The sequence below is a fragment of the Euphorbia lathyris genome, chromosome 2 (genome assembly GCF_963576675.1).
Source record: "Euphorbia lathyris chromosome 2, ddEupLath1.1, whole genome shotgun sequence".
Lineage (NCBI taxonomy): Eukaryota > Viridiplantae > Streptophyta > Magnoliopsida > Malpighiales > Euphorbiaceae > Euphorbia > Euphorbia lathyris.
Window position 1 is genome coordinate 34,686,634 of NC_088911.1, and position 12,157 is coordinate 34,698,790.

Here is a 12,157-nt window from a genome sequence, read left to right on the forward strand (position 1 = left end):
TGGTGTGTCCCTTCTTCCCACAGAAGTCACACTGGACATTCCGCTGAGGATTCCATCTCTACTGACTAGTACTTCGGTACTGAGTGTTCAAAGGAATATTTCTTTTATTCGGAACCTTGAATTGATTCTGAATAGATGTGACATCCTTTCTCAGTTTCTTAGAATCTGATTGGACCTCAGAGACAAACTTATGCATAGTTTCTACGTTGCTATGCAAAGTTGAGTTGTCTTGGAGAAGATATCGAAGGTCACTCAGTTTGACCTCTTCAATCTCGTCACATCGCCTGCTGAGTGCTCTAACCTTCTTGTTACACTTTTTGATAAGTGTGTAGAGGTCACTCAGGGCATTTATCATTTCATTTCTGAGCAAGGGTAGTGATATTACCTCAGTTGAGTGTGCCTCATCGTCAGATGCAATGGAGGGGTCAGCATGCTCAGAAACACAAGGCTCAGCAAGCTCATCTACCATGAAGCAGATCTTTGCTGACTCAGTGGCATCAGCTCCTGATGATGATGACTCATCACTATCACTTCAGGTTGCCACCATTGCCTTCTTGCTATTCTTCTTTTCCTTCCTCAAGGTAGGACAGCTTGATTTGATATGGCCAGTTTGATGACATTCAAAGCATGTGATGGGCTTTGAGCTGTCCTTCTTGTACTTGATGTCACTAGACTCAGCTTTGTACTTGTCAAACTTCTTGTAAGGCTTCTTAGAGTATTTATCATTCTTTCTGAACAGCCTTTTCATCTTTCTAGTGAACATGGCCATCTCTTCATCGTCTGTTGAGCTCCCATCAGTGGAGTCAGCTTTCATGACAATAGACTTTTGCTTATTGTCCTCAGACTTCTCCTTCACCTCAAAATTCTTCATTGAGATCTCATGGGTCAACAGAGATCCAATGAGTTCATCATACTTGTAGGTGGTCAAGTCTTGAGCTTCCTCAATAGCAGTTTTCTTGGCTTGCCAGTTTTTGGGAAGACTCCTCAGTATCTTCTTGACTTGCTCTTCCTCAGTAAAGATCTTGCCAAGTCTTTTGAGCTCGTTGATAATGTTTGTGAATCTTGAGTTCATTTCAGAGATTCCTCCATCATCATTCATTTCAAACAGCTCATACATCCTCATGTGATGGTTCACCTTGGACTCCTTAACTTTGTTGGTTCCTTCATAGGTGACCTCCAGTTTCTTCCAGATCTCCTGCGCTGACTCACAACCTGAAATCTTGTTGTACTCTGCAGCATCTAACGCACAGTGAAGCATGTTTATAGCCGAAGCATGATTTTGTAGCTTCTTGAGATCATCCTCTGTCCACTTAGTCTCAACTTTAACAACCGTTTGGCCGTCAATAGTTTCAACAGGAACAAATGGGCCTTGGACTATAGAAAGCCATGCACTCATATTTGTTGCCTAAATGAAATTTTTCATTCTGTTCTTCCAAAAGGTGTAGTTAGACCCGAAGAACAGAGGAGGCCGAGTAATGGACAGTCCCTCAGGAAGAATCTGAGTTGTCTGATTTCCTGGGAGGAAACGAGTGCTGTTCTCAGCCATTGTGGGGATCAGCTCAAGATAGTTATATCTTGCTCAGTGAGCTATTAAGCTCTGATACCACTTGTTGGTCCCGTATAATATGACAAGGTTAGTTCCAAGGGGGGGATAGGAACTATTTAAAATTTTGTCCGTTAAGGCTGACTTCTTTTCTTTGAGAAAAGGTTTACACAGCGGCGCTAAGTAGTTTTAAGACACAAGCTTAGTCAACTGGTGACTAAGTCTGCTTCTTTCCTTGAGTCAGGAGATAGCACTTAAGTCTATTCCTGAACTCAGCTTCTTAGTGCATTCAACTCAGCGTGAGTTCGTTACTTAGTCAGTTTTATAGCAAGCAATATATAAAGGAGTTTAAAGGTAAGAAATATGTTACTCAGCAGACATATCCTGGTTCGGCCTCTCCGCCTACGTCCAGTCACCGGAACTCGTTCCGAGCTTTTTGAATCCTCTATTGAGCTCTTTAAAGGTAGAGCACGAAACCTTTTACAATAGAAGCTGAGTATACAAGAGTACCTTCCTCTATACCTCTACTCACTCCTATACCTACCGTTGAGTACTATAACCGAGTACTCAGCTTCTCCTTTCTATTCTTCTAGAAATGATAAGTGTTTGTCCTAAACAACAATTGATAAGACACTTTAGATGAATGAAATCACTCTAGACTTTTACACAAAGATTGGAATTGGTGTAAGGTTTGCTTTTCTTTTCTCACAGAACTTCAAGTATGAATTTGGTCAGCGTTTCGACTTGATTGAAGATCTGCATCGAATGAAGCATTTGACAGGCATATTTATAGTGACACTTCGAACACCGGTGATTTCGAATTTTGAAATAACCATTGGAGGCTAGTTGCTGCCTATCCCTTTCATTCTGAACGTGCTCAGTGTCGTTGGCCAATGAAATTCTTGTATCTTCTGTCTATGGCAGTGGTCAGCAGCTTTTCGTCAGATGAACAGAATGTTTCGCCATTTATAGTAAAGTCCTCCAGACAGCTTACTGCGTCTTCTGAGCTTTACCCAAAGTAGAAATACTTTGTCTACAAGTTGGTTCTGTTCTCCCGCTGACTTGTACTTCTTGTCGTTCAACTCAGCAGCTTCATCTTGAAGCAATTGATAGAAGGCTTCTCGATCCTTCTTCACGCTGAGCTAATGCTTTGCTTAGAATGACTGCGTTTTGTCTTCCTGGGCCGTGAGGTCTTGATCTGTTGACTTGGGCTTGACTTCCTCTCATGGGCCTTTAGGCTTAGTGTCTTAATGTCTTATAAATCAAATTAACTCAACATTGAACAAACACATTTAGTGTGAATAAATCAAAGCATTTAAAATTAATGTGTTAGAATATTTTTATCAATTACATAAATAATTTTGTCAAATCAAAATCATGTGGAAAGGTGTTTCAACACCCTTCATATATGTGGCGATCAATTTTAGAAGGGAGAGAAGTGCTTCGGAAGGGATTAAGGCGTAAAGTGGAAAATGACAGCAGAACGGCAATTTGGACAGCCCGTGGTTACCCTCTGATACACAGGAAACTCCGAATAATGTCCAATAGGTAGATTTGCCCATATGGGTGGTTTGAGATCTACTAAATACTGATGGAAGTTTGAAACACCAGCTGATTTCAACTTTGTTCAATGACTAGGACCGTAGAATAATTCTAGCGATTCCAAGAAGGGATGTGAGGAAGGAAGATGGGTGGTACTGGCTGCCAGAAAAGCACGGATCATATATGGTATGAAGCGGATATAAGGCACTGCATACAGGCGAAGCTGTTGTCAATCAACCGATTGATTCACCCTAGGCCCACATCTAGAAGATTAAGGAAGCCCCAAAAGTTATCAACTGTGTTTGGAGACTCTTTTCATAGTGCCTACCTACCATGGCTAATTTGGCAAAATGTCACAGCAGTCATCCAAACATTTGTCCTGTCTATCAAGCCCATAACGAGGATGAGAACCATGTCTTCCTACGTTGCCCTCGATCAGCTGAAATTTGGGCACGGACTTACACGGATCAACGGCTGATGAACGTTACAAACTTCCTCGACTGGTGCAGGACTAAACTACAGAATGCAGAGACAGCGGAGGTTGCAGAGATTGCATATACCGTCTGGCACATTTGGAAGCAGCGGAATGTGGTGGTATGGGAGCAGAAATGGGTGTCCCCTGCAACTATTATGCTAACTGCATGAAAAGAGGCACATGAGTGGCAGACGGTCCAACAGTTATGATCGAAACAGCAGCCTGTGAGGTTAGCCGTGTCTCAGTGGCAGAAACCGGAAGAGGGAGCTTTCGCCTGCAACGTCGATGCGGGAATATTCAAGGATGAGGGATACTGCCCTTTGGGGTTCATTATACGAGAACATCGGGGACAATGTGTACATGCTTACCGCGACCGTATGGATGGAGTGTACGAACCAATAATGGCGGAAGCAGTAGCAATAAAAGAAGCATTGACGTGGCTAAAAATGCACAATTTCAGAAACGTGGAAGTTAGATCGGACTGCCTGTCAGTCATCAAAGCTATTCATCAACATTCTTTCAATTTTTCTTACTTATTTGATATTATTTCTGAATGTAATTTTCTTTTACAAGAGCTAGACGATGTGTCAGTCTCTTATGTTCATCGATCAGCGAACTCTGCAGCTCATCGCCTAGCGAGAGCAGTAGTTTCTGTGTCTGTTCAATGTGAGTGGGCCTCAACCTCTCACTTCCTTAGCGATGTTATTTCTTCTGATTTAAGTTAATAAAGCTATTCTTTGATTCAAAAAAATTCTCAAGGAGACTTATTTTTATTGTTTTTAAAGAACGTTGGGAACAAGTGACACCTGACTCAACCGATTTTCGTTAAAGATACCTTAAACCAAAGCTGTTTCTATTTAATGAACAAGGAGTCAAGTGCATGTTCTCTGTCATTTCTGTGTATGCTGTATGCCTGTTCCTCCCACATCTGAAGTCAAATTCCTTTTCTTTTACTTGCTTTACTATTTCATCTTGTCAAACCACACAACAACTCAACTTAAGCGATTGGTTACTCTTGTAACTTGGCTACACTCATCTTTATAAGTATTTATATGCGATTGTGTTATCCTCGTGGAGATGATATCTTACTTATCATTATATTATTTGTACCTAGTGCACTTGCTAATGTTCACATTTTAGAACAACATATAGATTCGAGATTAACTTTTTAATCTTCATTTCCATAGGTTCCTATTCTCTCTCTTACTTCCTTTAACTCTCACCTCTATTACTCTTACTTTCTCAAACTTGAAACAAATTGCAAAGTGGTGAGGTATTTGCATATAAAATTGTTAAGAAGATAATAGTTTTGTCCTCATTTCCTCATTCTCATCTTTGTCTCTCTCATTAAATGTGCAGATCTTTCTACCCTCCAATTTATTATTTTAAATAAATTAAGATTTCTTTTTTCCCAAAGCACCAAGAGTTAAGGATTAAAAAATAGAGATAAAAGATTATTTTCCAAATTATTAATAAGCGTTGTGTCCATCTCACAAAAATCCATAATTTGTTGTGTGGATTCTTTTTGGACATCTAATATATTAGATTAAATAAATTACCACTTCTTTTAGTGAAAGGAAGAGCAAACAAAATTATGACTAAATTATATTTAGTCCTTTAAAAGTATTTATTTTGATCAATTTATCCTCCAAACTTAGGATCCGTTTGTTTTACCTACTGTTTGCTATTATGATTTGTTGTTTGCTATTTGATGACTGGTAGTGAATTCTTGATCGGTGTCATTCTCTGCGGGGGCACCGTTGGAATCGACGGGGGAAGCTCTGATGCCAAAGTCAGTATAAAGTAGTAAAATAAACTGTAAGCACAAAGTAGAGTTAAGGAGAGCGTGAATGTGTACCTCAATAGCTTGGGATGCAAGCTATTTATAGTCATGTAGTTGTAACTCTTGGTAACTAGAAAGTCTCCAGTAATGCCTCATTAATGGCGGTTATTAATCACATTCAAGTATGACCGTTAGCTCATTAATGGGTTATTAGTTGTCTCTATCGAGAATCGGCTCAACCGTTCTTTGGGCGGATCGAGGTGTGATGGCGAGTCTCCCGTATGTTTGACTACGGATAGCGTATGGAGGAATCTATGTGATCCGCCGTCCAGATGACTTGCTTGATACGCCATAACTTTCCCGATCGTCGTGATACGCGGTCGTTTGGTCAATTTCCCTTTTAGTCCCGTAAATAATATCGGGATGTTATCACTATTGTTGTAAAAAGTTGTTTTTCAGGTGTAAAAGGTAAACAGGAGGTCACTAACCAAACACCTAATGTCGCTTTTCAGGTGTAAAAGGTAAACATGAAGTCACTAACCAAACACCTAAAACTCTTCTTTTTAAAGTAAAAAAAGCAAACAAAACATGAAAATGAGCAACCAAACACCCCATTACTCAACAATCCATTAATCATTCCAATTTTTTGAAAGTGGGCAAAATGGTTTTTATTAAAAAATAAATAAAGGACATGTTATGTAATTTGAGAAGGAGTCGAGGTAGCTATTACTAATAGGGTGTGTGCCTGTAACTTTGTAGAGTAACAAATTGACCAAAATGGAATACTCGGACATTATCTTTCAAAGTTAGGGGAGTAATAAGCATCCGATTGCGATGGATGAGCTCATCATTATTCAATGCTCCCACACTTTTCCACACGGAACTCTTCCCCATACTTCAGATTTCTGTATGGAGTTACCATTTCGCTTTCATACGAAAAGTTAATTCTGGCTTTGCCGATCTCAGTCTATCTTTTTGTCCGCTCCGACTGTATCTTTCTATAAGAAAACGCACCCCTGACCTCAATCTCATTACCAAAATCAACATATGGAGAAGATAGAGCATTCAACGGTGTCCACAAATGGCATTAACATGCACATCGCATCAATAGGGACAGGACCCGTTATTCTCTTTTTGCACGGGTTTCCTGATCTCTGGTACACATGGCGCCACCAGCTCCTCTACCTTTCCTCAATTGGCTACCGTTGCATCGCCCCCGACCTCCGTGGCTTCGGCGACACAGATGCTCCTCCGGCCATTAATCAGTACACCGCTTTCCATATCGTCGGTGACCTTGTTGGACTGCTCGACTCTCTTGGCCTTGACCAGGTGTTTCTTGTTGGCCATGATTGGGGAGCGATTATGGCTTGGTACCTTTGCTTGTTTAGACCTGATAGAATCAAAGCGTTGGTTAACACCAGCGTCGTCTTTACGCCTAGGGATCCACGCTGCAAGCCTGTGGAGAAATACAGGAACGTATTAGGCGACGACTTCTATATATGCAGGTTTCAGGTAAATTACTGATTTCCCCCCTTTCCATTTCAGCCTTCCAGTTGGACTGTCTAAATCTTCGTGAATGGCGGCTGTGTGATTTCAATCAAATTGACTGATTGTGTGATTGTAAATTTGATTGCTAGATACTTGGATTATCTCTGTTCTTTCTAGTTAACTAGTAATTACTTCAATCTTTGTGATGCCTAAATCGATTAAACATGGTATTGTTGAATTTGAGATGTAAATGATGCATTACTAGTTGTGAGTGGTAGATTCCTGGGATGTGACACTAGCTGGGCTTTCACAAGATAGCAGGAATTTTATTAGAAACTGATTTGAATTTTAAGGTTTTGCAACCAAAAATTGCTTTTGGAATCATCTTGCATTCAATGTTTGGTGGGACTAACAATGGCCACCTCGTTGACTTCCGATGCCAATACTCTTTCATATGGCGCTTAAGACCCTTAATGATTTCCTTAACAGTATAATTAAATGTGACCTCTTATAATTCCTTTGCTTTTCCTTTGTTTTGACATTGTTTTTTTTTTTTTCCTATTTTGGTGAAATTTTGCCATTGCTATTTAGTATTTATACTACGGAAAATTGCATTCTAATTTTTCCATAATAGATGTTTTCAAATTCAATTGCTATTCTACCTCAAAGAACAACCCCCACCCACCCCATCAATTCCGGGGCAGAGACAGAGGGGCATGGATGGCGTGGCGCCCCCGCTGACCACCCCCTCAGGAATGTGAGGTGGGGGGGGGCATGGGTGCCCAGAAACCCCGGCTGCCAGGAACCACTCCCCTCATGGGTGATTCAACCCCCTTCCGGAGGTGAAGGCACTGCTAGGGGTGCAATTTTCACCCGCATCAAGGAAGGATAAATGCCCAACCTCAATGGGTTGGACATTTTATTTATGTTGGCCCTTTTAGGGCCAAAAGGACGACTGTGGAGGGGCAAAAATAATTTTGCCCCAACCCTTAAGGGCCCTCTTTCCATCATTCATTGTGTTGATAAGACCAATATGAGATTTGCTTTTGTTGAAGATACAGTAAAATTATCAAAGAATCCAGTTTACCAGATTGGAGCTCACATCAGTGTCCAATTAGGAGAATTTGTTTGAATTTGCTTCACATCATTGTGCAATAGGAATTCTAGAACGCATGGTATTTAGAGTAGCTTATAGATTTTATATGCACCGGACTGCTATTGAGAATTAATCTCAAATGATATGATCAGCATCTTGCAATCTTGACATTAGCTGCCAATTCAGCCTATTTTTCATTTTCCATTCTTACTGCTGCAAATATATGTTGTCCATGTTTCTTGCTTCAAATACCTGCTAATTTATGTTGCAGGAACCTGGAGAGATCGAAGATGACTTTGCTCAAGCTGGTACGGCAAGAATAGTAACTAGATTTCTAACATCTCGCAGCGGTAGCCCACCTTGTATACCCAAAGAAACAGGATTCAAAAGTTTACCTGAGCCCTCACACATCCCTTCGTGGCTGTCACAAGAAGATATCAATTATTATGTTAGCAAATTTAACCAAAAAGGCTTCTCCGGAGGGTTGAACTACTATCGATGTTTAGACCTGTACGTTTCAACACTAGTATTCAAATCTTGCTATTCTTATCAACAGCATTTAGGAAACAATAGTCACTTTGCTCTACTGTTAGATTTGTCAGTCATTTCATTGTCCAGCATATACTTCCATTTCACATATAGCTTAAATATTCGCATATTGGATCAAACTGAACTGTCGATATTTTGTCCCATGATGCAGAAACTGGGAGTTGACAGCACCATGGACTGGGTTACAAATTAAGGTACCAGTGAAGTTTATTGTGGGAGATCACGACGCTACGTATCACTTCCCTGGTGTGAAGGAATTTATTCAAAATGGCGGTTTGAAAAAGCATGTCCCCTTTCTGCAAGAGATTGTTATAATGGAAGGAGTTGCTCACTTTCTCCAGCAAGAAAAACCAGAAGAAATCAGTGCACATATTCTCAACTTTTTCAAAAAGCTCAATTAGCAGTCTGTATTTCTGCAAGCAATAAGGCGTCTAAATGGGGTCCTAAGTGCTTTTAACTTTATGTGCTCGAATTTGACATTCAATATATATCATAAAAGGCTACTAAGAACAAGGACTATTATCATATGTTTTCTTCTTTATAAAAAACTAGATGGATACCCTCACTTCGTTTCGGGGAAAAAAGTATATTAAAATCTACAATATTAGAGTATTTACTCAAATACAATATTCTATCATTGGAATTTATTTAAAACCACTCTGAAAGCTTCAATGTTAGAAACATAAGATCAAAGCTTCAATCTTAGAAACATAAGATCAAATTCAAGTATGAATATGAACATATGAAGAAGGGTGGTAGGAGACAAGTTCAAGCTGGCAAACAAATGAAAAGTAGGTCCACAAATTCATCGATGTAGTGGAAGTGGCTACCTAACATAAAAATGAAAGTTTTGGAATTATATATATGTGTATTAATTCATTGGACAGACAGTTCATTGATCTTATTGAAGTTATCATTTGCTATATCAATGAAAATGAACAACAAATCAATTGCTATATCAATGAAAATGAACGACAAATCAAGTGAAGGCAAAAAAAGAAAATAGCATTTCAATTTTGGTTTTATCCTGGAAAGTGCTCCATGTAGAACAACCAATTGAACCTTGCATTGAAATGAGGTGGATGAGCTGCATTCTACTTTCCAGATCTGCTGCTCAAAGTGGCCAGAACCATTCCTAAGAAAAAAAAATACTAAAAAAGATACCAGGTTATTCATCCACATTTTGGGAAAGTCAAATCCTAAATGGGTTGCTACTCTCAATAAAAAAAAATTAACAACCCTTATAATCATTGGGGACTTCATCTTATAGAGAAGCAACTTGAAAAAGCATAAATGCAGTGGATAAATATGAAAACGGAACTAATATTTTAAAATTCATAAGGGTAGCAATTTAGTTGTAGAATAGTTCATAAAGACTTACATAAGTTGAAGTTAACAATAAAAAAAGGCAAACAATACATTAAAGACATATCATCATTTTAGGTGCATAAGTGGAAACACAACATTAGTTTTTGTTCCCGTGGTTAAGGCTGCTTGATTGAAGAGGATGATGCCCTGCAAAAGCGAACGAAGTTAATATTTTTGTTGCAATGCATTGGGTGAACAAAAGAATTGGGAAGGTTTAAACAAACTTACTCGGTGCGCTTCTTCTTCTTAGGTAGCTGAATATCTGCTCCGTCTGCGTTACTTACATTGTCTATAAAACTAATCATTCTGCGAGCAGATAGGGCAGCAGTGTGCGAAGATATGGGCTAGATTAAATGTGTCGCAGGTGCTGAAATGGGACTTAAAATCTCTTTTTTGGGAGTTAAGAAGCTGTCTTTAAAAATGTAAACCACTTTAAATGATATGTTGGATGGGTCTTGGACCATGCTGCTAAGCTGCACCTGACATGCTGCACCTGAAAGATTCTTTCCATGTCATAGAGCTTACTAATTGAATGTGGGATTTCATGCCTTTCTTTAAAACCTGCGGCGAGGGAATCTGCGGGTATGCCAATTAGATCAGCTGCCATGTGGCCAAAGAGCACGAAAGATGTATTGCCCGTACTGTCTTCAACAATTAGTTTGATTCTATACCTGAAAGTAACAGAACATGTTAGTTTTTTTTCATTAGTCGATGTGTTTGTTTGTTAAGTTAAGGCAATTATTGTCATACAGAGCAATTCCATTTACTTGATAACTCTGAAGCTAAAAAAAACAGTCAGTTAACTAAAAAGCACATATGAAAGCAGCTAAATTTAGAAAGAACACCCAAAAAAAACAAACTCACATATAGTACATAAATTAGAAATAATAAAATCACCATATTTAAGTCGGCTATATCATCCACAGAAGAGAAAAAAAACTAAGAAATGTCTAAATTGGTACCTTTTTTAAACGTTAATCCCATATTGGTTCTATTTTGTACGTTATAGCCAATTATTGTCATACAGAGCAATTCCATTTACTTAAGAACTCTGAAGATAAAAAAAGCAGTCAATTAACTCTGAAGCTAAAAAAGCAGTCAATTAATTGAAAAGCACATATGAAAGCTGGTAAATTTAGAAAGAACACCCAAAAAAAACAAACTCACATATATTAATCTAGGAAAAACTTTTCAGATCAGCAAATACATCTGGACTGACAGATGCAAAGATAACACCCAAAGCGAAAACAAACCCATCAATATTGCACATAGTTAAAGAGAAGGGAAAAGATATAAAGGCAAATCTGAACAGGGGTGAGATGAATGCCTGTTGAAAACGCTAGAAGTACTGAAATCGCCATATTTAAGCCGGTTATATCATCCACAAGAGGAAAAAAGACTAAGAAATGCCTAAATTGGTACCATTTTCTAAACGTTAATCTCATATTGGTCCTATTTTGCAGGTAATAGCCAATTATTGTCATACATAGCAATTCCATTGACTTGATAACTCTGAAGCTAAAAAAAAGCAGTCAATTAACTGAAAAAGCACATATGAAAGCAGTTAAATTTAGAAAGAACATCCAAAAAAAACAAACTCACATATATCATCCAATAAATCCAGACTGACAGATATAAAGGAAAATTTTAATAGGGGTGAGATGAATGTCTATCGAAGTCGCCGGAAGTACCGCAATCACCATATTTAAGTCGGTTATATCATCCACAGAAGAAAAAAAGACAAAGAAATGCCTAAATTGTCACCATTTTTTAAACATTAATCCTATATTAGTTCTATTTTGTAGGTAATAGCCAATCATTGTCATACAAAGCAATGTCATTTACTTGCAGCACGCCGAAACAGCAAAATTTCTGGTTTCAATGAAGAAACGTGCAAAATAAATAAAACAAAAAAAATCCTAATCTGCATACTGAAGCCTTGTTGAATTCAATTTTATATTAATTGCAATTCATAGTTGTTTTTTCACTATTAAATTTATCTGTATAAAAAAATAACACAAAACAAAATGCATGATCAAACCAGACTCATCCTATTCTCATTTCAATTTTAATGCTTAGCCTTTAAACACTGTTAATTTAGCTAAAGGTAATGTCTTTGTGCCTGGTCTTCTATTCTATAATGCCATTATTGATTTAATTAGGTGCAAAAACGAATTACATTACCTGAGCTAGTCAGGGGCGGAGACAGCCCGGAGCTTGGGGGGCCGAAGCCCCCCAGCTCCGGTGAAATCCCTAGGGAGGGTACTGTTCTGCCCCTGTACAGCCCCCCATCGCCGCTCTCCTGTCTGTGTT

The 12,157-nt window shown here is 38.7% G+C and overlaps 1 protein-coding gene across 1 annotated transcript; it reads left to right on the top strand.

Annotated features, from left to right (window-relative positions):
• The first annotated feature begins 6,176 nt into the window (after positions 1-6,176).
• Positions 6,177-9,070, top strand: LOC136217728 (uncharacterized). The gene is made up of 3 exons (XM_066004369.1): positions 6,177-6,855; positions 8,199-8,437; positions 8,628-9,070. Exons 1-3 carry the CDS (start codon positions 6,391-6,393, stop codon positions 8,875-8,877), a joined length of 954 nt encoding a protein of 317 aa, XP_065860441.1. The 5' UTR covers positions 6,177-6,390; the 3' UTR covers positions 8,878-9,070.
• Positions 9,071-12,157: the final 3,087 nt, after the last annotated feature.

Bases quoted from the DNA above. Each gene is read 5' to 3' on its own strand.
- LOC136217728 (XM_066004369.1), top strand. From the start codon at position 6,391: ATGGAGAAGATAGAGCATTCAACGGTGTCCACAAATGGCATTAACATG. The intron at 6,856-8,198 runs GTAAATTACTGA...TTTATGTTGCAG, and splicing joins TCTATATATGCAGGTTTCAG to GAACCTGGAGAGATCGAAGA. The intron at 8,438-8,627 runs GTACGTTTCAAC...CCCATGATGCAG, and splicing joins TACTATCGATGTTTAGACCT to AAACTGGGAGTTGACAGCAC.